Source organism: Xenopus tropicalis, chromosome 1 (genome assembly GCF_000004195.4).
Source record: "Xenopus tropicalis strain Nigerian chromosome 1, UCB_Xtro_10.0, whole genome shotgun sequence".
Lineage (NCBI taxonomy): Eukaryota > Metazoa > Chordata > Amphibia > Anura > Pipidae > Xenopus > Xenopus tropicalis.
This window is the reverse complement of record NC_030677.2, coordinates 155,755,068-155,782,527: the sequence shown is the minus strand read 5'-3', so window position 1 is coordinate 155,782,527 and position 27,460 is coordinate 155,755,068. Positions and strand designations below refer to the sequence as shown.

Genomic DNA, 27,460 nt, shown 5'->3' with positions numbered 1-27,460 from the left:
CATCAGGATTGCAATCCTTCTGTCTGTGCCTAAAGCCATGTTCAGGACAAGGATGAAATTATGTCCGTCGCTGTTTATAAAGAGAGAGAGAGAGTTTGGAGTTGAATCTTTAATTGAAGATGGGCTGATTCATCTTAAACTTAGAATATCTGCATCTGCAATGCATTAAGTATGACATTTAGAACTGGATTTTTCTTCATCTATTATATATATAATGGAAAAGTGTGTATATACTGGCCAGCCTGCCAGTTTTGTTTATTTGGGCCGATGGCCAAACAAATGGATCTGAGTGAAGAAGCAGGATGGTCTGTTGAAAATTCCATATATGCCCAGACAGTCCAGAAGTATGGTCAAAATAAGCCAAACAACCAGGCCAAATATGGGTGTCTGTGGCCACTTTTAAGAGTACCAAGGGATATGCATAAAAGTTGGTGTAGCGTTTTGTTTGTAATCCACTACTATATGTATATACAGGTCAGTCTTCCATCATCACAAGTTATTGAATCTTTTCTATGTATTCAATCAGCTTTTGGGTAGTGTGGAGGTTTATTGTATGGCACCTCTCTATTATTGGGGTTACAACGCCTTTAGAATTTTAGGGAAGTGTTGAATGTCTAGGTATCACAGAGGAACCTGTATGTAATAAACATGCATAAAATACCTATACTTTAGTGCTAAATTGGGAAAACAAAACACTTAAGTTATTATAAACCATGATGTAGTAATATTATGTTTAGACTCAATCGAGACACAACCCTTTAAGGTATACCAGTGTCCACCTGTCCAGTGCCACATTGTTTTTCTCTCATAGCTGAAAAGCTATTTTGCTTTGTTATAGATTAGTAGGGAATACCAAGTCATCGTATGGGTCCTACAGTATGGTGCCCTACAATTCTGTAGGATAATTGTAGAGCACAGTAGATGAATGCTGATATATAGTACCAGAATTTCACTTTACTGTGTGTTGCAACAAATGCAGCCTCTGCGCTAAACCACATGATTCTAGTGAACTTCACATTTCTGAGCCAGTAAGTGCCAGCTTCACAGTAACTCCATATTGATTAGCTTGGTGCTTTGGTTTGCAGCCTTGTAAGCACCCCAAACATGCAGTGTGTCATCTGGCAAACTTGAATCAGTGATTGGACTTCTGTTTGACAGCACAGCCTCATTCACTGCTTGTATGAGTACACATACCTTGCTCAGTTTATCAGCTGATGCAGTGTGTTATATATCACCCAGGTTTTTTTTGCCTGCAAATTTGGGAGGGTTGGGTCCACAGGCTGGCAGTATGCCACGTAGCCACCTGCTCCGTATGACATCTGCCAATAGCAGCTATTAGATGCACAAGACAAGGCCCAAATGCAGCACCAGGTTTTATGGGAATTGATTTGAGACAGTTCTGCAGGATTTGCTGTTGATCTTTTTCCAGAGAAGACTCATAAAGCCATATTGTAGCCATGTCCCTACATTAAGGGAATGTAGTCAATTCTCTTTGTCATCTGAAGCAAAGTACATAAAATACAGCCAAGGCTTTTAAAATACAGATGGCATCCCAAAATCCCAAGTGAAGAAATAGACTTCATTTTTCCAGCTTGGATTGTGCCATTTTTTTTTTCGCTCCTCTTTTTTTTTTAATTTAATCTCAGGGTTTGACAGATCAGAAGAAATGTTCCTATCTTGATGCTGCTGAATTTTTCTCTTGCATGAAAGAAAAACATCTGTAACGAAATCAGTGAATTTTACCAAAGGGCTCCACTAAAAAGCGCCCTTGCATCTGCCGGAATGGCATACATCCCAAAGGAAATACAGTTGTCTGTAATTACTTTTCTCATACCAGACGCTTTCTGCATAGAGCGTATCCTTGTTCCCACTGTCTGTAGAATTCCTCCAAGTATACTGGATTTTCTCCCATATGCAAGTTGATTAGCTTCTGATGAAATTGACCATTATGTGTGTTTATAATAAGGCCCATTTTGGAACTGGGATTCAGAATAGGCCCTGGCATTGCAAGTACACAAAGGCCAAACAGCCCCTGCCAGGCAATTAATAGTGAATGTCTGTAGCATCGTCTCTGCTATTTTCCAGAATCCACAGATTGCCAGTCCAGGCCTGTTAAAGGACAAGGAAAGGCAAAGTCACTTGGGGGTGCCAAATGGCAGGGGCACTAGCCCGGAGTACAAGGTAGGCGATTAAAGTCACTTGGGGATGCCTAACATTTTGGCACCCCCAAGTGACTTAGCCTTTCCTCGTCCTTTAAGGACCATAGACTATAAACTCCACTGGGACAGGAACTTGTGTCCATGATGATCTTAGTAAAGAATCTCATAACATGTCTATATAAATAAAGAATAAGAAGCACTGAGAATGTTGGATTGAAGAACCAATGTCTTTCTTTTTTAATCTTGACAAGGCCTCCAGGTTTCCTAAATTCCTGTTTTAAAATTATATCAATTTAGCAGGCAAATAGATCATCACAGTAAAGAGAATCCAAACCCCAGATGAAGTGTTTCAGCAACCCTGTACACGCGTTGGGATTGAGTCAGCAGGGCATAGAAAACATAATCTCAAACAATTCATGTTTCTACTTTAATTTAAATGTTAATGCAGTGTTCAGTGAGCATCTTTCACAGGTACAACCCTAAAATTAGCACTTAGATCTACCCACACATATATTACACTAAAACATGGGTTTCATAATGTCGATGTTTCCATAAGTCAGGTTTAAAAAATTCTGTGTTTTTCTTTAATGAATAGTGATATCTGTGTACAGGTTAGGTGGTCATACATGCCCAGATATTTTTGGCAGCTTTAGCTGATTTTGATCGTATTGCCAAACTGTCTAAATAAGTATGGCACCAGGGGGTCAGGCAATAGACCATGCATGTCAATCTAACCAGCCCACTAAATAGTAACTGTCTTTGGCATCTTACAACACCCCCTCTGGCATTTGTCAGAATCCACAGACTGGTCATGTGATAAATACATAACATAATGCAAAACATTTTCCCTTGGATGCCTTGTATGGACGACCAGATAAATCTTTTTGGTCATTGTGTGTATGGCCAGCCATAATATTCAATTGGAGCTACTGGGGTGATTCCATTGGTAAATTGCATCTCAGAGAAAGATAACATAGGCAAAATACTCCATAATTTGTTGCGTTGCTTTAACCTAAATGTAAAGAAGCACCATTGATTTGCATGGATTGTTTTTACAGCCCTATGACATACACAAAACATCTGCTACTGAGAAAACAGACTGCTCAAATCAGCTATGAAGTGCATTGCCATTCTAAATAAGAGCAATGTAATTTTAATTTTGGTTTATTTAGCACCTGCCTTTCTCCATTCACTGGATGGGACATACCAGAAATACTCATCATAATTGTTGAATGACAAAGGTTCCAGGGGTTATGTACACCTAACTCTTAAGGGGCTGATTCATCAAAGTACGAGTTCGAATCCTGAAATGGGTAAAATTCGGATTAGATACGATAATTTCTGATGATAGCAAATATCACTAAAATGTTTAAGAACAAAATCTTATTAGTCACAATAATATTGTATTGGCGATCCAAAAGTCACTAAATTTTTGTATCCGAACAATCGTAAATGACAGGAAAACCTTTCTGGCTTTGATCCTCCTGTGCATGATTTTTGAAGCCTCCCATAGGACTCAATGGCACTCTGCAGCTCCAACCTGGCCAAAGGAAAGTCACGATACCAAAGCTTGAATGAATCCGAAACTTTCATACTTATTGTGACAATACAATTTTGTCATGTAATTTTTGACGCACAGTATGAAAAAGTCGCACAAATTAGCGAAAACATTGGTGAAAATACACAATGTACGAAAAGTTCGAAAAATTACAATTTTTTTTTTTATTCGGAGGCAATCTGAGCAGTCACTTTGACAGCTAAAGAAAACAAAATATCATGTGAGGCTTGAGGTTCACCAAAGCAGCAGTTTTCCTTAAAGGGATGACTAAATACCCTTTAAATAGTTTTAGAAGTCATATAGTCATATGCCACAACATTAATAAGCATATCACATGTATTCTAGAAAAAAAGAGGTTCTCTATGGGGAACTATGGGACTGGCCACCTGGATGAAACATGATGTGATCCCATTACCACTAAGTCAACTAAAGAAAAAGATCTACATGGAATAATCTAGAACAGCATAGGGATGCACTGCTGCTTAGGAATATTAGTAGGAGGTCAGATTCTCAGACAGCTATTTGGCACATTTTCACACTATTTGGCACATTAGTATTGTACCCCTGTACCATTATCTATGGAGGGGCATGAAGGTTCAGAAAACAAAACACCAGAGGACCCATGTGCCACTGCCATCAAACCTGCAGGTTATTTAGACAAAAGCAGTTGTCATGTATTTGCATCTGCCTGTCCTATTACTTATTTGTGAGATATTCAATTATGACATTAGAGCAGACATTAGTGCTTTAATATAAAATAGAATTTACTAGAGGAAATATTTACATTTCTTTTATTTGGGTTGCATTTTGTATTTAAATTGCATACCATTTCCCTAACTTTAAATGAGGTGGAAAGATCTAATATGAGTAGTTTTAGACAATTTCATTTGTATGTACTTTTTGTGATACGCTCTAATATATTTGTAATTAAAATGTCCATTTGTATATATGAGGCAAATTGCCTCATAGCAGAGTGGCGATTAAAGGTAATTTAGTGAGGAAATAGTGGTGGTTGGATATTAGCTTGTGTCCTTGAACTGCAATTCATACAGAGGTGGCTTATTTCTGGGAACTGCATTTCAGCCACAACTATCCTTTCTTTGGTTTTTACTGTATGTTTTGATAGCTTTAAGCTATACCTGTTCCTTTCACATAAATGCATAGATATAAAAACTGTCTGTTACAGAAGTTACAAAATTGTTTTTGCAAGTTATTGATATCTTAGAGCAGTAATGCTCAAAAGTTGGCTTCTATTCTAGGGGCCCCACAAGGAATTCTTTGTTTGCTACCTGCACAGAAGTTATGGGGTTTATGGAGTCAAACATGTCTATATACATACACATAATAGGCAGTATTTCATAGAACCAACTGTGATTAATAGAGGTTAAAAAAATGCTTTACAACTTGCTTTCACCTACATAAAATATGTGCAGCCCTTTTAAGTGTCAGGGGTTCCACCTGACTGTTAGAGTTATGTCTGTGATGACAGTGGACTGTGGTCTTTGAAGCCAGTTTGCCATTTAAAAGATTTAAAGGAAAACTAAACCCTAAAAAATGAACATGAGCTCCCCATCTTATGTCAATGACATTGCACATGCTCAGTGCACTCTGAGAAGCTGTTTAGAAGCTAAGCTTAGGGGTCAAGCCAGGGTCGGACTGGGCCACCAGGATACCGGGAAGAAAACCTGGTGGGCCCCGGCACGTTCAGGGGAGGATGTGTGGCGGTGACCTCTGTGGCCTGTATTGGGGGTGCGGGGGACGTGACCGGCGGGGGGCACCTTGGGGGTTGAAGGGCCGGTAGCCCCAGTGGACCTTGCACCCCCCATTCTGACCCTGGGTCAAGCAGAAAATTATGTTTTCCTGTCAAATAAGCTGATGCTACAGGGCTGATTAAATTATGATGCTAATTGCAGAGCTGCCATGCAGTAATTATCTGTGTTAATAAGCCTTTTTTCATGACATTTATATTCTATATATACATTATATTGTGAGTCAGCCCCTGAGCTCAGTAACACAGTAAATATTGTTCTGAATATTAAAGATCATGTTCTTGTTTTGAAAAAGATAATGGAGTATTTGGTTGGGCTTCAAGCCACAGATGGTGCCCTACAATCTCAGACTAAAGCTGACATTTGTACACCAAAGATTGATCTGCTCCCGCCCACCCCACGTGGGGCACATTTTGGCGAAAAAATGCATAGTTTTGCATTTTTTTGTTAAAATCTTCGCAAACATCAAGGGTTCAGAGACAGAGGGAAGCAAATTGGCCTCTTCTCCGCTGGCACATCTAAAGGTGGCCATACACGTTAAGATCTGCTTGTTTGGTGAGGTCACCAAATGAGGTGTTCTCCTCCCGATAAGCCCATCTAAGGGCCAAACGATCGAAATACAATGATAGGTATAGAAGCGGTTGGACTGAGGACTGCATCTATGAGCAGATGGGGTCCCCAATCCGACAGGAAAATCAAACCTGCCCGATCGACACTAGGGCGATTTTCTGCCAGATATTGATCGGGGAGGCCAGTTGGGTGGGCCTCATACATGGGTAGATAAGCTGCCAAATTGCTCTAAAGGACTCAAATTGCCAACTTAAATCTGCCCGTGTATGGCCACCTTAATGTGCCACTAGCCTCCTGCTTTATATACTTGCAGTGCGCTTCTAAGATAAATTCTTTGGTATTCCCCAGTCTGTACCCAAACAGGTCCCCAAGGAAGTAGGGAGAGGCTGCCATTAGAAGGATTTCTCCAGGAGAACATATATTTATTACAGAGTCCAGTTTATTGGCAGCTTGGTGAAGTGTAAGGGTAGTTATGGGATATGGGACCTTTTTTCATTTTAAGGCTGATATACATGACAGGTTGTACAACAGCCCAAAGTGAAAAGTATTAGACAAAAGCAGCATATTAAAGAGAACAAAAAAAAAAAAAAAACCTCTGACAAAATGACTAAGTTGCTACACAATTGTCTGTACCAGAGACTGGCATTGTCAGGTGGGCATCTCTTGGCTACACAAAAAAAATGAATGCCCCCAAGGATCCTGCCTGGCATTGTCACTAATAGAGAAGGGTATTTAGAGTGCAGCAGTCCTCCTCTGGTGTACTAAAAATGGAAGAGTGGATCCTGTGCCTTTAAACAGAGAATAAACAGCCTGTAAGATCAATAAATGTTTAGCCTGTTTGCAGCAGCTGCAGTTACGGTTGTGCAGAAAATGAAAGCAGATGATTCAATTTGGCCTGTGCCCTGAGTACATTTCCAAATGCTTCTCTGTGTGCTCTAGATAATGAACAAATATATTGAGATGGCACAAGATCAGAGTGAGTTTACAACAGAAAAAACATCTCCTACCCCCACCCCAGTGAGGGCAAGTGAACTCTGCTGGGTTAATGGGGGTGAGGGTTCCTTCGCCTGCCACCTTTCAGAACAACTTAAGAAAAGAATTTGTCTCCTTTTGCCCTAGGCTCCCGGCTGTGTTCACAGGGATCATTTGATAAATGGAAGTATATTTATTAATAATGAGCTAGGGCAGCCTGTCTGTGATCTGAAAAGCGATGCTTATCATGTACTGTGTTTTCCTGTCGTATAGGAAAGCTCAAAGCACTGCAACAAACTGCAATCAAGTGAAACTGATCAAACAATTAACACCTTTTTCTTTTTGGTTCTTTTCTTGACTAGCCTGGGGTTTATAAAATCTACTGTGCAATTTGCTGACCTTATTGATTTTGTTCAGATCATAGACAGCAGTTTTGCATCAAAGTGGAGTTGAATTCTGGCTGCTGAAAAGCACATAAGCTTTTTGAATTTATGTGAAAGGCCAGTATCCAACATGGTGTAAACATGCTGGAGAAGAAAAGGCTGAGCCATTCCCTTCCAACCCATCTTAAAGGGGTAGTTCACCTTTAAATTAACTTTCATTATATAATGAATTAACTCTTCATAAATGAATGTGATAAGTCTTCTGAACAATTTGATTCCCGACATGATATGCTCTTGATTAAAAAACTGTCACATAGAGACCCCAAAATGAAAACACTGTACCTAATAGTTTCTATGGACAAAAATAATCAAGAAAAATGCAGTAAAATCTGTCTAATAAAAACAAGTTGATCAGCTTGAAGTATATTGTAATATGTGGAGGGAGAGCATTCCTTGGTAGCTTAATCTTAATGCTTGAGTCTTAATGTCCTATATATATATATATATATATATATATATATATATATATAATATATAGATAATGGGTGAGTGCAAAAGACCTCTTGCTGCTGTCTGTATGAATTTTGTGGTCACAACCTCATTGCACTCCTTCCAAATAGTTAAAAATGTAGTTGTGAGCACAACTTTCCATAGGAACAGAAAAAGAACCATAATATGGCTCAGGGAGCAGTGGCAACAGCACCCAAGTGGTTTCCATGTGCTGTCTGTTATATTGGTGGCCACTGGTTTTCCCCATCTTCCCCACTTTGGTTGCATTGTTTCAAATGGCTGGAGTTAATAATGATAAGCACATCTGTTCTGCATAAATAGTTTCAGAACACCTGGTCTAAACCCATTTCCTCTATTGTGCAGGTCAAGACTTCCAGAAACAGGAATGGACGAAACATTGAAGATGGCAACATCAAGGAAGCCATGAGCTCCCGGAGAAGCAGTTCACGTGACTGCCTCAGTGATGTAAGTACCCGTGAATCATTCTTAGAGTTATGCTGCAAACACAATTTAAACTTGTTGACTAACAGGCTCGGTATTTCTGATCATCACCTTTTTGTTTCACATTCACCTATTTCATCAAATCCTCAGCCAAATGTCCTTATTAAAATACTGTTGACTTATTTTCTTTTTCCTGTGTCTGTGGCAGCACCTATAACTTCATGCCCCCTTAGAAAACCTTGAACTGTGCTCAAATAACCCCACCGCTGTCTAAATACACATACATTTATTGCACATTTGTACAAGATCTGTAGAACCCATGTGGATGAAATTCTGCACATTTTTTCACTATAACTTTATTATTTCTCCTGTCTCCCAGGCCAACCAACACTACAATAATTCACACATAAACAATAAGAAACCCAATCCACAACACTTTTCTGATTTCCATTCTTTATCTTTCGCCAACAGAGCATCCTACCTATTGTGTCTCTCAACATTTGCCACTTAATCCTTTTGTTAATGTGTATGTTTTTATTTATTGCACTTTGTCCCCCTGTAATATGTTTTTATAAAGACCTGTATTGTTTGGGGGTATAGTTTTCCTTTAAAGGAGCTCTAAAAAAAAAAAGTAATAAAAATCATTCTACCCTGCTCCAATAACAACTCTGTCCTGCAGAAAGTTCATTATATTCAGTACTATTTCAAAAATACCATTATAAATCTCTGATTCCAGTTGTACACTTTATTCTCAGTAAGGATCGGCAAGTTCCAAGGTGCAACACTCCACATCTCCTCCTAGCCAGTCTTCTAAACCAGAAGTTAGTTCATGCGGCTGAGGATTTTTTAGCCTCTGTGTTATTCCTCAGCTAGATTTATCTCTGTAAGTGCTGGGTGCAGTAAAGGCAGCAGGAACCACAGAAGACCTCATAAAGTCAACTACGTACATTTCTTTACAGTTGACAGCTCTTACAGAAATAAATTATGGCCCTGGATACAAAATCTGAAAAAAAAAAGTTTAGACTGCCATATACAATTTGATCCCCTACATCAGGGATCCCCAACCTTTCACTCTTGAGCCACAGTCAAATTCAAAAAGACTTGGAGGGCAACACAAGCATCATAAAAGTTCATGGAGTTCATAGCTAAGATTGGCTATTAGGTAGCCTCTATGCACACTATCCGCTTACACAAGGCTTTGTTTGGCAGTAAATCTTTTTTTTATTTAACTAAAACTTGCCACCAAGTCAGGAATTCAAAAATAACTACCTCTAGCCCTCATTAACCACAGACATGTCAATAGGATCATATCAAATAGGATGCCGGTGTTCAAAGAGGGTCAGCAGGAACAGCACAGTAGTGGGCAGTCAAGGGCCTGGACAGTATACAGTGAATTGGTAAATGGCCACCAATATAGAAAATAGAAATAGAATTACATAATGTTAGAATTACAGACACTGTGTGACATATGTGGCTGAAAACCATTTCCATTTTGGACATATCAGCAGTTGCGTTTTGTTTGTCTAATTTGATTACTTCAGTTTGTATGAAATTTATTTCCAGAAAAAATATTTGTTTTAAGCTGACAGTAACGGCATACACTTGTGCTGAATTGTAACTAATCATGTATTTAGGAAAAATAAGCAAGAAAATTAATGACAAGTCCGACTAAGAGCAGGAGACAGCTGCCTTCTTCTTGCAGTACTAGAGTGCTCTGCCAAAGAATAACACATCTAACAATACTAAAAAGAAAGTTTTATTTGTTATTTTGTATTTTATGTATGTGTGCTGCCTTGACTGTGCAGTGCAGTCTTTTCTATGTAGGTACCTGAGGGCCCATTCCTAGGTTGGCAGCTTCAGGGGGCTCTGGTGCTTTTGTTATTTTTATAAAGAGCATTTTTTAAAGGGGATGCACACATAACGGAGTAGATCAGAGGTTGGCCTGGAAAACGTCCACTTTCATATTTTTCAGCCGTTCTGTTTCTCTAAGTGTGCCTGCACTTGGGCGGTTGGTGCAGTTTTTAATGCAGGCACACAGAGGAGTGCAGGCAAGCAGAGTATACAAAAGTATAATTTTGCCCACCCGCTGTCATGTTTTTCACCCACAAAACTACTTTTCCCCAAACTTCATTGTAATTCTACTACAATATGGTGATGTACCTATTGGAAATGCAGACAGTTTAAAGGAACAGTAACACCAAAAAATGAAAGTGTATAAAAATAATTAATATATTATATACTATTGCTCTGCACTGTTAAAAGTTGTGTGTTTTCTTCATAAACACTGCTGCAGTTTATATAAATACCCTGCTGTGTAGCTGCTGGGGGCAGCCATTTAAATTGAAAAAAGGAGAAAAGGCACAGGTTACTAAGCAGATAACAGATAAGTAGCAGATTCCCATTGTATTCTACACAGTTTATCTGGTATCTTCTTATGTAACCTTTGCCTTTTCTCCTTTTTTCAATTTAAATGGCTGCCCCCATGGCTACACAGCAGCTATTTCTATTAACTATAGTAGTCTTTCTGAAGCAAACGCGCAACTTTTACCAGTGCAGGGCAACAGTACATTATATTTTAATTATTTTAAAACATTTTTATTTTTTAGTGTTACTGTTCCTTTAATACATGTCACACCAAACACAGTTGTGCTGAAAATTGATGTTAAAGGAACAATAACACTAAAAAATAAAAATGTTTTAAAATAATTAAAATATAATGTACTGTTGCTCTGCACTGGTAAAAGTTGTGTGTTTGCTTCAGAAAGACTACTGTAGTTAATAGAAATAGCTGTTGTGTAGCCATGGGGGCAGCCATTTAAATTGAGAAAAGGCACAGGTTACATAAGAAGATAACAGATAAACTGTGAATACAATGGGAATCTATGCTACTTATCTGTTATCTGCTTAGTAACCTGTGCCTTTTCTCCTTTTTTCAATTGAAATGGCTGCCCCCAATGGCTACACAGCAGGGTATTTATATAAACTGTAGTAGGGTTTCAGTATCAAACACACAACTTTTACCAGTGCAGGGCAATAGTACATAATATATTAATTATTTCTATACACTTTCATTTTTTGGTGTTACTGTTCCTTTAAAATTGTGTCTGCGCACAAGAGTGGCAGTAGCTCCAGGGTCCCCTGCATCAATAGGCCATCAGCATGCACAAGAGAAGGCTAGATAGGAGTAGCACTACCAACCTCAACTATATGAAAGTTCAAGGAGCAGCTTTAGGCACAAGTGCAATTACATTTTTTTAGACTGTGTCTGAAGTTGTGTGACTGCAACAGTACTTGCGGATCACAAATGACCCTTGCTTGATGTATGAAATTGGTCGCTGCCCTAATATAAGGAATAGCACCTAGAGGTAGATTCTCACTATGCTCTGTAAATGGTGCTTTATGCAAAGCTCACATGAACATTGTATGTTTGTATGTAATGTTCAGCATGTACACCTATGTAATAAACAATGCTGCAGTATGTGCAAATGCTTTTTCAATAGAGTTGATAAATAATAATACAACGTAATATCAGTGGCAGAGCACAAAATCCCCCTCTGACAACTGCTCTGCTTATATGTGGGAATCACGTTGCGTTCTTCTACTGTAAAATATGCTTCATAACTACAGCCTGTCACAAGGAAAGCTTTTTGTAGCAGCCAAATTCAACAGGACAGCTAATTTAGGATTAAATTGAAAACACAGACTTTTTCTAGAATAAAAAAACAGCTTGTAAACTCAGAGACTGAGGTCTCTGCAAAACAAAAACATTTCATATTAACTAGCTCGCTGCCAGTAAAATAGGGTTCAAAATGACTAGAAGCAATTATTGCACAATGCACAGTCCATCCAAAATAGCACATTATATGGGCATGTACATTCAAAGGTCAAGGGGCCTCTGTGGTGCTTGGTATGGAGTTGATAGTATTTTAGTGTGAGCTAAAATTGTAGTCTATTTTAGTGGGCAGCCCTCAGTATCCAACTGCGGAAATATCTACATGAGAAAATGGCTACTGAGATGATGTGGAAGGTTTGTAAGCCTTAGCTCTCATGATGTCCTTTAATGTAGGTGTGTATGTCGCCTTATTAGGACCTTTGTGTAGCATTAGCACATCATTTACTGTACAGTGGGGATGATCCCCAGCTCTCCTCTCCTCACAGTATTTCTCCTTTTATTCTGCCTTGAAAAGAGGTTGTGTGGGGGAGGTGGGAAAGGAGATATCTACAGCAAATGTGTTTAAGAGCTGAAAGTATTTATTAAAAATGTCAGGAGAAAAGTGCTCCTGGCAGATTAAAGCTGTATTTGAGTTGACAGCTCTGACAGGCAAAAGTGATGGGAGGGAAAGGAAGAAAGGAGGGGTAGCTCTTTCTACGCCTTTAACTCATAAGCATAATCTGTGTAAGGAGATTGTTGTCTTGTCATCATCTTGGAAAAGATAGTAATCAAAATGAGACTGTAATGTTGAAAGGCCCTGTATTTTCTCTTACATGGGTATATTCTTCAGCAATAAAGGATGTTTACCTGTATTTCTGAAATGGCAACTGCATTTTAGTTATTGCAGATAATGAATACATTGGTTGCTTCCTTATTTGCATCTTTTTTTATTCTAGAATTTGCACCAAATAACTACTGGTGAAATTGAACATTCCAAAAAAAATAAGTGCTTTGACATGTGAGGAGAGTTAGGCCTGGAGAAACCAATACAGCATCCTAAGCCTGTGATACCTTTACCATCTCTTGTTTACCTACAGTGCACTTATTGTGTTTTGTCTGCCCATAATATATTGACATGTAATACTCTTGTAGGGCAATGGTACACATGGTTCCAGAGAGGCTACCATATCCACCGCTGTTTTACACTTTTACCATGAAACTGAAAGGATGGCACAGATGGCTTAGATCATGTTTCCTTTGCTGACCGAATCTCAACGAGTGGAGAATAGGCTACACATGGCACCATTCGTAGTATTTTAAAATTTCAGCACAGTTTCTAATTATTATTTTTTATAAAAAAAAATTACTGGCAATTTTGTTTGGCTGGGCTTTTTAAGGGGTAGGTCATGAATATGTTGTTATTTTCAGGGCAGGTAATGAATATGTATGGTTCTATTAAACAAGACTTAGTGAGGTTAGTTTAGACAACACATAAAAGATGGCTGAGCAATAAATAAGTCAATAAAATCTGTGATTCAAATTGCATGTACAGGATATAAATAAAAGGAATGGTAAATATAAATGATTGCCATATTTTGTCCTTGCTGGTCCATTAACTGCACTAACTTCTACCTTCTCTCTTCCACATATTGGGCCAACATTTTCTCATAGTGATCTAGGCTGAAATGGTTTGCAATACACTTTTATTGTAGGGTATTTCTCCATTATTTTTTATGGCACCCTTGTGTAAATATGTTGTATTTGCTACTTTTGTTTTTGATGTCCATTGCTATCCAGCAATCTATATATGCCTTGCGTAATAGCTGTAAATGGGTAGGGGGAAAACATGATCTTTTTTTTTTGTTCATTTCATGACCCAGCTTAAGCACTGCCTGTGTTTTAATGGATTTTCTCCCTCGCTCAATTGAATGGATTGCCCCTCATTATCATTTAAATAGAAGCTTCAGTCCCTGTGAACATGGAAAATTTGAATGCTGTTGTAAAGCTGTGATAATGTGAAATATTCAGAGATGAAGGGAGGATGGGGGAGGGTTGTAGATGGAAAGAGAAATAACTCAATGTAATTGTCACGGGTTCCTGACTTCTCTCCGAACACCCACTACATGATAGGAGGATAGAATAATAATTTTCTCCCTAGCTTTTCAGAATAGTCTGCCCTAGTTAGCTGAAGCTAACACTCTAATTGTCAAGAGCATCCCCCAGATGAATGAAGATGTATGCAGGGCACAGCAAGGGCTAAACATGAGTGATACCAAGAGGCAAAGATTAAATTGGCAATTATTGGCTTAGCAGGAAAGGTTGGCAGGTGCTCAGTGCGATTCTGAGTCACTGGGGAAAAATGGGAAATGCAGACACATTATTCACACGTATGCGGCAATTGGCTTTAACCCTTTATCGCTGATTTTGCAGTATCTGGATAGACTGCTCGGCATGGGGCTCTGGTAAAATAACACCGTTATGCTTCTATGGAAAAACATAAGGAAAAGGTTATTATTATTTAGCAAACAGCTGTGTGCTTGTCAATTTTATCTATAGGAAGATGTACCACAAACTCTGATTGGATAAAAAGGCACAGAATTGTGGCTCTAGTAAATAACTCTCATTTGACTGTGTGTCATATGGGCTTCAATCTGGTGAGAAAAACGCCACAAAAGATGTATTGTTTGATTGTAGTATGAGCTGAAAAGGCACAGCATGCTATCCAGGTATAGATGTAACTATGTACAAAAACTATGGAATTGAGCATTTTATATCTTACATATTTACACTGTATATTTATATATATATTTTTGACTATGTTCTAAACCCTTTGCCCTACCCTACACACAATGTGAAAGATCCAAGTTTAAGATCCTGCACCTTAGGTGCTAAATTGCACCAGTGCATTAGATTTCCAGTAGCAGTCAATCAGCAAATAGTTTTAACGTGTCAGAATATGAAAACAAATATTTGATTAGTTGATATTGGTAACTATGCAGGCACTTTAGCACCTACATTAGGAAGTCATGTGCATGTCAGGTAAATGCAGGAACTTTCAACAAATGTATTGTTCAGGTAACTAAATGGTTATTTTACTGAATATATGGGAAAGACACGTGCCATCAGCTACATCAAGGAACTCTACTGCTTACAGCCATTTTAATTCCCAGTCTTTACTCATTTACAAATCTATAAGATATTGTTTCAGATCACTCCATACTATAGTTGCCATAAATCACTGAGAATATGACGCACATGCCTGATGGCCTACCAAAGCAGAGGCAGGTGTATTTTTAGGCACCAGTCATACCATCAAAGTAGTGCCTATTAGCTATTATTATTATTAATAACATATTTTTATAAAATTCCACAGCATTTTACAATACATGGGTGTATACATTAAGCGGAAAAGGTAATAAAGAGGGCCCTACCCAAAAAGATATTACAGGCAAAGTGTAAATTAAGGGAATCTGTCTTTGTCAAGTAGTAAGCCAGAATACATCACTGACTGAAAAGTGAAACAAAAAGTTTAGTTTTGCTGACAAGCTTTTCTTTTTTTCTTTTACAGAGTTCAGCTCAAACATTTTCAGGACATGGCTACTCGGTAAGTCTGTGATTAACCTTACTTTGTAGAATTGTAATGTTTTAAATCTCATACAGTGTGCAATGAATGTCTCCACAAGTATGAAATACAGTCGCATACTTTGGACCACTCAACGTGCTTTACACATTTTATCTGCTTCAACTATTTGTCCGATCTGTCATCTATATTTTACATCACCTTTGTGTGCTAGGTGGACTCTTCCAAGCCAAAATACAGTTCCTAAGAAACAGCAGCACAAAAATAATATATCAAGATGCTCAAAGGAATATGGTGCTGTATTTAGACATATATCTCCTATTCTGTAAAATGTCAGATAAGGTTCTCCATTGTCCTCTGCACAACGTTAAAATTAATGCTCACGATTTTCACACTATTCTTGGTTTTCAAGATAAGTATTAACTAACAACCCATTAAGATGTTTCAAGAAGAAGAGTGCAAGCATTCAGCTGTAGAAAAAATTCTTTGGTAACAAATGTCAGTTTAAGTGTAGGATCATTACAGCCTGTTTATAACAAATGTTTTTGTTTTTACCAAGATTTCCACAGAGCTACCAGTGTCCATAACTTGTAGAATAAGAGAACAAAGTTACTTTGAGATCATTCATTGATATCTTTAAAATTCCCAACACGATTTTCAATTTAATGATGAATTTATTTATAATTCAGTATATAAATTACTGTTTTTTTTTACCCTTGTTACATCTACCAACATCCACCTGTACTCGCTTTTGTTAAATAAAAGATAGAGCTCTGTATAAACAAGTCCTTCCCTTCCCCCAGCTGCATCCCGTGTTTTAAGTTTACAAGTGAGGAGGAGTTCTTTATTAAGAGATTTTTTTTAAATGTAAGGTATGTTTAACTGCCTTTTAGCACTTTTACTTTTCTATCTTAGGGGCACATTTACAAAAGCACGAACGCTTGAGCGTTCATGTGAACGCTCCGAGCGTATTTTTGCTGTTTTTTCGGGCGTCCGCACGACTTTTTCGTATGACGCACAACTTTTTCGTACGGCGCACAACTTTTTTGGACGTTTGCACGAAAAAAGGTTTTACCGCTGTTTACAATTGTTCGGTACGAAAATTTCGTGACTTCCGGATCGCCAATACGATATTATCATGACTAATACGATTTTTTCGTAAGCATTTTCGTGATATTTGCGATCTTACAAAATTTTCGTTTCCAATACGATTTTTTCCCATTCGTGATTCGGATTCGTGGATTAGTAAATGCGCCCCTTAGGCTAGTTAATAGGTTTATCTATCTCCTAAAGTTTTACCCTTGCTCTCTGGTATCTTTGCGTTCCACCAAATACTCAGGTTTTCTCCCAGACTTCAAAAACACACTATATGGAAAGAGCTTAGAATGTTTTTTCATTAAACAGTCTGCTTCTTTTACATATACAGTTATTTGAAATTAAAGTACACTCCATGCAAAGTATTTTCTTTTTATAACATTCAGCTGTGTGATATTAAAGTAGTTTTTTCCATGCACCGCCCCTTACAAATCCCCACTCAGCATCTCAGTGAGATTTAGATTGGAATTTGACTTGGCCATTCTAAAACCCTCCATTTAGCATTTTGTTTGGCCATTCCTTATTGCTGTTATGTTGCAAGGTTCACTTCCATTTGAGCTTCAGTCTTCTGATAGAAGATTATCCTCAAGTACCATTTGGTCTAATGAAGAATTCATAGTGTATTCTATAATGGAGAGCTGTCCAGGCCATGATGCACCAAAGTGCCCTAAATGTAACATTTCCCCCACAATGCTTTACAGTTTGTATCAAGTTTTTCTGGTGAAATGCTGTCTTTCGTTTTTTCTAATTATATCTGTGGTCAGATAACTCTATTTTTGCCTCATCTGTCCAGAGCACATTGATCCTGAAGTCCTGGTCTTTGGCTAATTGTTTATGGGCAAATTTACCCTCTGTTCTTCTCTAATTATTTCTGGAAATCAAAGGTCTGCTTGTGGCACACCTCCCATATAGTTCTAATTATTTAAGCCTCTTTCTAATGTAGATTCATGCAGTTTGACTATCTATAGCTCTTGTGTTTAAACTCTTGGGGCTCTTGGATACTTCTTTCAACATTGTGTGTGAATGATACCGAAAAAATGCTGTGTTGTTTGACAGCAGACTCAGAACAGCATTACTGTGGGTGTTTATGGCTGTATTTACATAGAACTTTCTGATAACCTTTCCTTTTCCTTTAAACAACTGCATAGAGGAGTGGGAAAACTTTTCTCCCATTTAATGTCAGAGACTGGTAGACAGTTATTTGAAATGCATTCTTGAGGTTGTTCCTGTCAAAGGGATCAGTACTAAGTATACTTACTTTTTCCACAGAAGGAATGTTAATCTTTTTAAAGTACATTTTTTTTACATCACCTTTGAATTAAGATGTCTCCACATTTAAAAATAGAAAGCTTTACATATGGTGTATTTACTTTTTCACATCACTATACTATTCTAATTGGTACCATGGCTGCTAGTGGAATGCCGTCTAGCTCCTTTACATATAATATGTCAAGTTGTGCTTTGACTATTTGTTGGAACAAAGTTTACCTTCATTACATAATATTCTGCATAACTGTACCAAATGTGTTTCTTGAAACACTACCCTTTCTACAGGTCTGTATTTAGTTCCAGTTTTGTTTAGGTAACAGAACTTAGTCTGCCCCTCTCTCTGACCAACAGCTAGTGCACAGACACTCCTGTTGTACTGTGCATACGCTGATCACTGAAGATCAAGGTACAATTCCCCTCAAGCAAGTATCCAGAGGAAAGCTGGATACATAATCCCAACATAATTAATGATCTCAAATGGGTTAATTGAGAATTATGTAATAGAGACCAACAAAATAGTGGAAAAATGCAATCATGGAAAACTTAATTGACAGCTTGGTAAAATACTCTTTCTGTTGACTTCTACAGCTTCCTGGCAGGTTTTTGGTGGTGGGTTTATGTGTCATATCTTGGCTATTCAGTTGAATACTATACATTCTACCACCAACATTTTGCCATTGTATAGGTATAGGATCCACTATCGGAAAACCATTTATCTATGACAGTTACTGTAAGGCAATGCTGTCCAGTCCAACTGGTGGCCAGGGACCACCCTCTGTGCCCCCCCCCCCCCCACCTATCTTGCTGCTGTGACTGATTACCTTTGTTTAAGCTTTAAATGGTATCAGTACTGGCATTAACTGTCCCCTGCATTGTTCACACGTCAGATTCAGGCTGTAAACTCCTGTATTGTTTAAAATGTAATCCCCTGAAATGTTCACACCTTTTAGTCCCTGCATTGTTCACCCCCTGCATTTTTCACACCTCAGGGTCAGACTGTAAGCCCCCACATTGTTCACACCCCAGACAGACTGTAGGAGCAGTGCCAGCATTGTGTCACTGTATGTACTTGTATGTACTGCCAGCCCTATGCTGCCTGTGTGTATGGCAGGCAGAGTATGGCACACATAGGCAGCATAAGGTAGACAGAGTATGGCACACACAGGCAGCATAGGGCAGGCAGGGTATAGCACACACAGATAGCATAGGGCAGGTAGAGTATGGCACACAGGCAGCATACTGAATGATATCACTCCCTTCCCCTCTCCCCCAGCAGCCAGGTAGCAACTCCCTGATGCCTCTGCTGCCTGAACTGATAGTGCCTTCATGGGCCAGTAGTGCTGCTGCTAATGTCCTGAATTTTAGCAAGTGGATGAACAGGCAGAACTGCCTATACTCCATCCCAATAATTTAGGGTTACTATAGGCATTTCTGCTCTAGCTAACAACACTGTAAAAAAACTGCACCGTGTCCGATTAGCCTCAATTAGCTTGTACGGTAAAGGATATATACACCCAGTATGCACTTGTAAATAATGATATGTTGACTACTATAACCGATAACTCCAGATCCTAAATACATTATGCAGTGGAGGGCAGAAGTAGTGCCACCCAGAATACATTAAATGCAGTGAGAGTCAGAGGGCACCCAAAATACATTAAATACTGTGAGAAGCTGTAGCAACTTTTGTCCTAAATACATTAAGTACAATGAAGGACAGTGATTTCTGACCAGGCCCCCCGTACCCTTCCAAAAAGCAGGTTTACTAAGGCTGGAGAGGATTTCAGCATTGTAGAGTTCAGAACCAATTCACAAAACATTTGCATTGCTAAAGGTGCTTACTAGCCCCACCTAGTGGTGGACATGAGAATTGCTCCTTCTGAAAGCTCAGAATCATGCACAATGCACTGAGATGGCTGCCTAAACACCAATATTACAAATAAAAAAAATACATTTGTTGGTCCAAGAATAAAAATTCAAATTGTAGTGTGAATTACTTGCAATGTAAACAGTGTAGTTAAGCAATAAAACTTACACCATAAAAATCATGACAGAATCCCTTTGGGAATAGAGATTCAAATTAACAAGAGACTCCTTATCCAGAACACCCCAAGTTCCTAGCATTCTGGATTACAGGTCCCATACCTGTACATAATATGCTTTCTTTACATATAGTACCTGACCCAGGCTGTACCTTGGTTATTATGTAGAACACAATCTACTTTCTTTACATATAGTACTACAGGGTTTATCTAGTCTAATTGGTTAGAACACAATCTACTTCTATAAATATATAATATAAATATATATAATATAATGGATTATACCTTGACTATTTGGTAGGACACAATTTACCTTATAATATTCCTAATGTTACCTAGGCAGTGTCATTCTGTGGCTACTAAAGCAAATAAAGTGCTGTCTTGTATAAAAAAGGGCATTGACTCAAGGGATGAGAACATAGTTTTGCCTCTTTATAGGTCCCTGGTAAGGCCTCACCTTGAGTATGCAGTGCAGTTTTGGGCTCCAGTCCTTAAAGGAGAAGGAAAGTCATTTTAGCATATTACTTCCAATAGATTTGCCACATTAGTGCCACCTAGAAGGTTATATTAATTCAGCAGAAAGCTTTACTATACCTGAGTAAAAAGCCCTACAAGCTCCCTCCCATAGAAGCTTCCATTTTAGCTTGGTCTTGATAACTTCCTGCAGTTATAGCCATTGGAAGCTCAGATCACAAATTCCCAAGGAAGGGGGGAATGAATTCTTACGCATTCTTATGGGAGGGGGGAGCAGGAGAAGGGAGAAAAGAGAGAACAGAGCAGACTCATGCCCCAAACCTGAAGAAGCCCTAAAATAGAGGAAGTCAGATACCCTAAGAACATGTTTACAAAAAAGCAGATAAGAAATCCTGTTTTTTTTTTGATAGAGGACTCAGTGCAGCTTTTCTGTGAGTGCTTATGGCTGTATTTATGTAGACCTTTCTGATAAAGCTTACTTAGTTTTTACCTTTCCTTCTCCTTTAAGATGGATATTAATGAGCTGGAGAGATTGCAGAGACGTGCAACTAAACTGGTAAAGGGGATGGAAGATTTAAACTATGAGGTTAGACTGTCAGGGTTGGGGTTGTTTTCTCTGGAAAAAAGGCACCTCCGAGGGAATATGTACATTAGAGGGGATTATAGGCAGATGGGGGTGTTTTTTTCTCATAAAAACAATCAACGCACCAGAGGCCTCCCCTTTAGATTAGAGGAATGGAGCTTCCATTTGAAGCAGCGTAGGTGGTTTTTCACGGTGAGGGCAGTGAGGTTGGGGAATGCCCTTCCTAGTGATGTTGTAATGGCACATTCTGTTAATGCCTTTAAGAGGGGCTTGGATGAGTATAGTATTCAAGGCTATTGTGATACTAATATCTTCAGTTACTATTGATGTTGGTATATATGGTTTATGTATGTGAGTGTATAGATAGGTCAGTATAGGTTGTGTGTGCTGGATTTACTTGGAAGGGTTGAATTTAATGGACTTGATGGTCTTTTTTCAACCCTATGTAACTATGTTACCTTTAGCAGGGCTGTGAAGTCGGAGTCGAGGAGTCGGAGGCAATTTTGGGTACCTGGAGTCGGAGTTGGCAAAAAATGAACCGACTCCTACTAATTTTAAATGGGAATAAAAAAATAAAAAATAAAGCAAGTTTAAATGTCGGAGGAGTCGTAGAATTTATCTACTGACTCCACAGCCCTGACCTTTAGGGCTTGAACTAGAGGGATACAGCAGAGACACTTGCCTAAGGCTCTTAACCATTTTAAGTATTATATCTAGCAAAACTGGCAGATATCAATTGAGCAGGTTTGAAAATCTGCATGACAAATCTACACATAGGTGGGTCTCTGTAGGCCCCAGTGGATCATCCAATAGTTGGCCTTATGGCCAACGATGGTATCAGCTTGATTTGACCCAGAATGTCAAATCAGATTTGCTTGTTTGGCAAGGTCATTAGAAGGTTGCAGATTGTAACACAGTGAGGTAGCCTTCTGCTGTCCACAATTAGGCTGATATATTGATTATTAAGAGCTTCTGACAATTTTGATATACTGCATAGTTCATTTATACACGTGCTTACCTCTGAAAGGAGATACTTGGCTAGATATTGCATGAATTTTCTTGTGATCAGCAACTAAACCCACAGAGAAAACAGTATCCCGCAGGATCCGATTTCTTCTATGTGCTACAAATACTTTAAAGAATGAGTGCGCTAAGCTGTCTCTTTGAAGCACTGTCACATGGGATAAGTGTGCTTACTGGATCTTTCGCATTGTGGCAGCAGAGGAATAAACAGCCGTAAATAATCTGCCACTTGTCTATGGAGATGTGAAAATTGAGTACAGGGGGATTTTGGCTTTTGTACAGATGCTGCAGGGGAAGGAGGAGAGGTTATGATCTAAGCTTGGATGCAGACAAGAGGATAACAGGATATTCTTCTGACAAATCTCAAATTCAAAAAGTAGTTTTCTGCAGCCAGACAATGCATTATATTTTGTATTATACCATGTAACTGTTTTATTATAGCCATGTCCCCAAGCAAATAAGATCAGTTATTGGATAAAAGAGCCAGTATGTTCTATAATTGTAAATGCAATGCACTACAACACAAACACACAATAAGCTGCAAGCAACAATCTTATTTAACCAGTTCTTTGGAGACTATTTTCTGTTTTTGTATCACAAACATTTTCTCGTAGGACACAATTAACTTAGCCATAATATGAAGCTGTCATCCTTTTTATCATTATGGCTAAATCAATTGAATCCAGTAACTGACGTCTTGCAACAACATAACTTAAAAATCAGTGTTGTACATTTCACTGATCGGATGTGCATTTTCATAGTATAAGCCTGACTGAGTTCTTGTAAACTGATAACTTTATATGGTTTCCTTGCGCAGAGCCTGGAATGGAATTAACAAGTAACAGCTATGTAAATTTATACTTTCCTTATTAACACTGTAGAGGTTTAACCCAGTGACATGAAAACTGGCAAATGGGGGTGTGATCAAGTCTCACAAGTATATTAGCAACTTGATTAACATGACAGCTGACGAAAATAATTCATTCTAAATATTACAGTGTATAGGTACCATTTTACCTCTTGTTGTGCCAGTCATTACAGAAATGCGTGCAGAATTTTGTATTCCAAATTAAAAATAAAGAGTTGCAGCCTTCATTCCAATTGATTAATTTTCCAATTCAGTAAAGCTTTATGTAATTTGTATGCTATAAGGGTGAGGGCATATGGTGCTAATATCCGCTTCTCTTAGCCCTTTTGTTTTTCGGCCAGGCTGAGAGAAGCAACTCCGCTTGCCTACCCTTCTCTGCATGCCTCCATTAAAAACTACGGCAGCTGCCCGAGTGTGCGCACACAGAGCAGAGTAGATTGGCTGAAATTGGACGTTTTCCACACTGGGACCGTTGCCGTAGTTTTTAATGCAGGCACACAGAGGAGCTTAGGCAAGCGGATTTGCTTCTCTCAGCCTGGCCAAAAAATGCAGGGCTAAGGGAAGCGGAAATACGCACCATGTGCCCTTGTCCTAAGACTCAAGAGGCCATAATTTTTACTTTTGCATTACATTTTTCTGTGTAGTAGGAGTTTTGTAATAATTTGGTGAAAGACACAGTGAATCAGACTAATTTAACGTTGTTATATAGAGTATATTATGGAGAATTGTCCATGCACAAACAGAACCAGCACATGACAGCACTTGCCTGGTATGTTCCCCTGTGGTTAGTGATTAGTCAAAAATGGAAACACAACGTGCCCTATTGTCAGACACCTGACAAAGGGGCACAGTCCCAAAGTGGGGGCTTTCAGAGGAACATGCCCTTTCGTAGGTATCTGATACAGGTGCACGCTCCCCAAAAGGCGTTTCCACTTTTGACTAATAATCCACAGGGGAACATCCCGAAGCAAGTGCTTTTGGGGGATGGGCACCTTTGTCAGGTGTCTGTTGAAGGTGCAAACTCCCAAAGGTGTTTCCATGTTTGACTAATAGACCACAGGGGAACATCCCCAGGAAAATGCTTTCGGAAGGTGTGCCCCCTCGTTAGGTGTCTGACGAAGGGGCACGCTCCCAAAACTTGTTTCCACTTTTGACTAATAAACCACAGGGGAACATTTCCAAGGGAGTGTCTCCATTTGCTGGTTTGTGCATGGACTGTGGAGGGTGCTAGTTTCCCCCAGTACTACAGCACAAGGTAGCCATAACAGGGTCATTTTATATTACTGTTGTGGAGAATTGTGGCGAATTGTGGCATTGTCTATTATTGGAGCATTATAGGTTTTGTGTATAACGATGTTGGTAGTACACTGGGCAATAATAGGCAACTTCTTGTGGTGCTTACCTCTTGTCACTTTGTTGTTTAAAGTCGTCTAAATACCTGGTACTTTATAGAGCCATGCCCCCACTGAGGTTCCAAGTATACATGAAGAGTTGTACTCACTAAGACATACCTCCCAACTGCCCCGATTTTTGCAGAACAGTCCCTCTTTTGAAAGCTCAACCCGCAGTCCCGGATTCTTACTGAAAAGTCCCTTATTTCCCTTTGATCTCCCAAAAGATACAAATTTTGGCAGAGAGCCCAGAAATCTTAACAAGTGTCACCTGCACTTAGAAACTTTCAATTAAATAAGTGGGCTTTTGGCAGAGAGCCCAGAAAGGTAAAAAGATACAATTGTAACTAATAAGCTAAACAGGTCTCTTGGGGGAACTGAGATTTGCAGCTTAAAGGGCAATTTCACCTTTTCAGCAAAACTGTAAAAACACATAAAACAGGACCTCAAAAACCCCAGAAATGTGTTCAAACTTTAAATAACCTGCCAAATTTAGTCAAATGGGAGTGGTATGTAGGGGGGTGGTCGTAAAAAATGGGCATGGTCAAAAAAACTTGCCGCGCTGCGCGCCAAATTAATTTTTTTCCCTCTTTCCGTTTTCAAAATGTTGGGAGGTATGCTATGAAAACTAAATTAGCATGCAGCATACAGATTTCCTAAAGAATAGGGAAGAAATTATGCAACAACCTCTCTTAGCAAAGCGGCTCTTGGGACCTGGTTTACTATTTTCATCAGAAACCATCACAGTGTCTTCCACTCTTCATGCCCTAATTACACTGTAATATTGAAATAGGCCTTAAAGGAGAAATATACCCTCGGGCGCTAAAAGCCCCCTTAACTATAACTGTCTTGACCCCCCTCACCTCTCCCTTATCGCATAGTTTCTAAGTTTAAACACTGTCCCTATCGCTAACCCCTAGCTAAAACAGCGGAGAAGTGCAGCAGCGTATCTGCCCGACATCTTCTTAGCAACTGAAGACACTTCGGGTCTCACCGCCGACATGTACCCTGCTTGCACGTGTGCAGTTGAAGCAGATTTCCTGATGCCTCCAATTGCGCATGCGCAAGGAGGTTGGTATTGGTGTAGAGACCCAAAGTGTGTTCAGTTGCAGGGAAGATGTCAGCCAGGTATGCTGCTGCGCTTCTCTGCTGTTTTAGCTAGGGGTTAGCGATAGAGACAGTGTTTAAACTTAGAAACTATGCAGTAAGGGAGAGGTGAGGGGGGTCAAGCCAGTGATAGTTGAGGGGGCTTTTAGCGCCTGGGGGTATAGTTCTTCTTTAAGTCGATCTCAGCAAAGGCCTAACACTTAGGGGCACATTCATGAAAACGTGAGTTCGAATCCCGATTGGGAAAAATTCGGATTGGATACGATAATTTCTTAAGATCGCAAATATCACAAATATGCTTATGAAAAAATAGTATTAGTCACGATTATATCGTATTGGTGATCCGAAAGTCACAAAATTTTCGTATCTGAACGATCGTAAAATGCAGGAAAATCTTTCCGACTTTGATCCTTCTGTGCACGATTTTGGAAGCCTCCCATAGGAATCAATAGCACTCTGCAGCTCCAACCTGGCCCAAGGAAAGTCTTGAATGAATCCAAAACTTTTGTACTCGGCACGACAATTCGATTTTGTTGCACAAATTTTGTCGAGAAAAAGTCGCCGAAAATATGCCGATTGAACACTCGGAGCGTTCGTGGATTAGTAAATGTGCCCCATAGAATGTATCTTCTTGAATATCGCTCTTTTGAAATGTCCAATACAGGATCACTCCTTAGTTTCTTTACTGCTTCTTTGGTGAGAGTCTTCCGGAAGTTGTCATTTCTCCAGCTGTGCGCTCACTGTAGACCACAGGCATTCCACACATCTTCTGGCTGATCACTTTTGCCCCGTTTGCTCCAAAGGCGCTTTTCCATGAAAGCAACTCCCTGCCAGGGCTTACTTTAGAATGAAGTAAAAAAAAAATCACACACTATAAATGGCCTGCACAATAACTGTCTGTTCTGTTCCAGCTATTGTAGAATACTGGCAGGTGCAGTTCAGCAAATATGTTTCTGAGGAATAAAAAGGCAGATTGAGCATACACATATGTAGAGAATACATTAAGTATATTATTTTGGTGTGGATTTTGAATGGTCATAAATATTAATTTCTTTGGAATTTATTTGGTTATGGTTAGAAACACAATAGCAATACATAATAAAAAGATTGTAATGTGATGTTCCACTTCTAGAATAGTATCAGCATATGCTTTTAGCATTTCTAACACCACTTAGGTGAGAAACTACCAGGTCTTCACACAGGAAGAGGCATCTCTGTCACAAGCTGTAACTTTTATCACGGCATTATCTGTGGTGAGACTCTTGATACTGTTTGTGGGCAAGCTTAGGTTTTCTGCACATTGAGTCACCCGAGGCTGAAACGTGTTCCCACCTACTGTGTGATTGAAACCCAGATCGAAGTGGCAAGGTAGAAGGGCTAGGTCTTTCACATTGTGGTTTCCCAAGGCAGTGTAGCGGAAAAGCACAGGCTGACTGAGACGGAAATTACTTGGTTATCTGGCGGCCACCACACAGTTAGATAGGATCAGAAAAGAACACCGTTTTTTTTTTTTCATTTTTTCTAAGAAGCCTTTGAAACTGTCATTATCTGTAAACAGCAGGCGTATCATCAACGTCAGGGAAAAGAAAATCTGCACATGCATTTTAAAGGTGAAATTGTAAGTTTGGCCTGTTGGTTTCCTGCCATAGTGACCAGATACACAACTGACACTTGGCTACCCGCAAATATACTGAAGACTTAAAAGGTATTTTATAAAAACAGCAACAAATATGGTTAGAACATGCATGGCATTATAATTGCAGAATTAGCCTAAGACCTAGCCTCAGGGCAGTGCAGTGCAGTTTAGCAACATCCTCAGGCCTACAGGTTGGGAATCAGTATCACAACAGCCAACTTTCTTCTAAATGCATGGCAGGGCTTTGTTATGGCAAAGCATGAGCTTGTGGTTCAGCTAATCCAACTGAGGCTTCAAATACACAAGCTATTCCTACCACTGTTTCAACTTTGGTCAGAGCAGCTTTGGAATGCACTGCACTGAAGTGGTCCATGGAGG

At 39.2% G+C, this 27,460-nt stretch overlaps 1 protein-coding gene across 13 annotated transcripts in view; it reads left to right on the top strand.

The window, feature by feature from the left end:
- fbrsl1 (fibrosin-like 1) overlaps window positions 1-27,460 on the top strand; it is a 281,206-nt gene that overhangs the window by 125,716 nt on the left and 128,030 nt on the right. For all 13 annotated transcript variants that reach the window (XM_004910563.4, XM_004910564.4, XM_012969337.3 and 10 more), the window contains 2 exons: window positions 8,285-8,386; window positions 15,583-15,618. In XM_004910563.4, coding sequence (XP_004910620.1) covers window positions 8,285-8,386; window positions 15,583-15,618 — 138 coding nt within the window. The remainder of the gene's footprint in view (window positions 1-8,284; window positions 8,387-15,582; window positions 15,619-27,460) is intronic.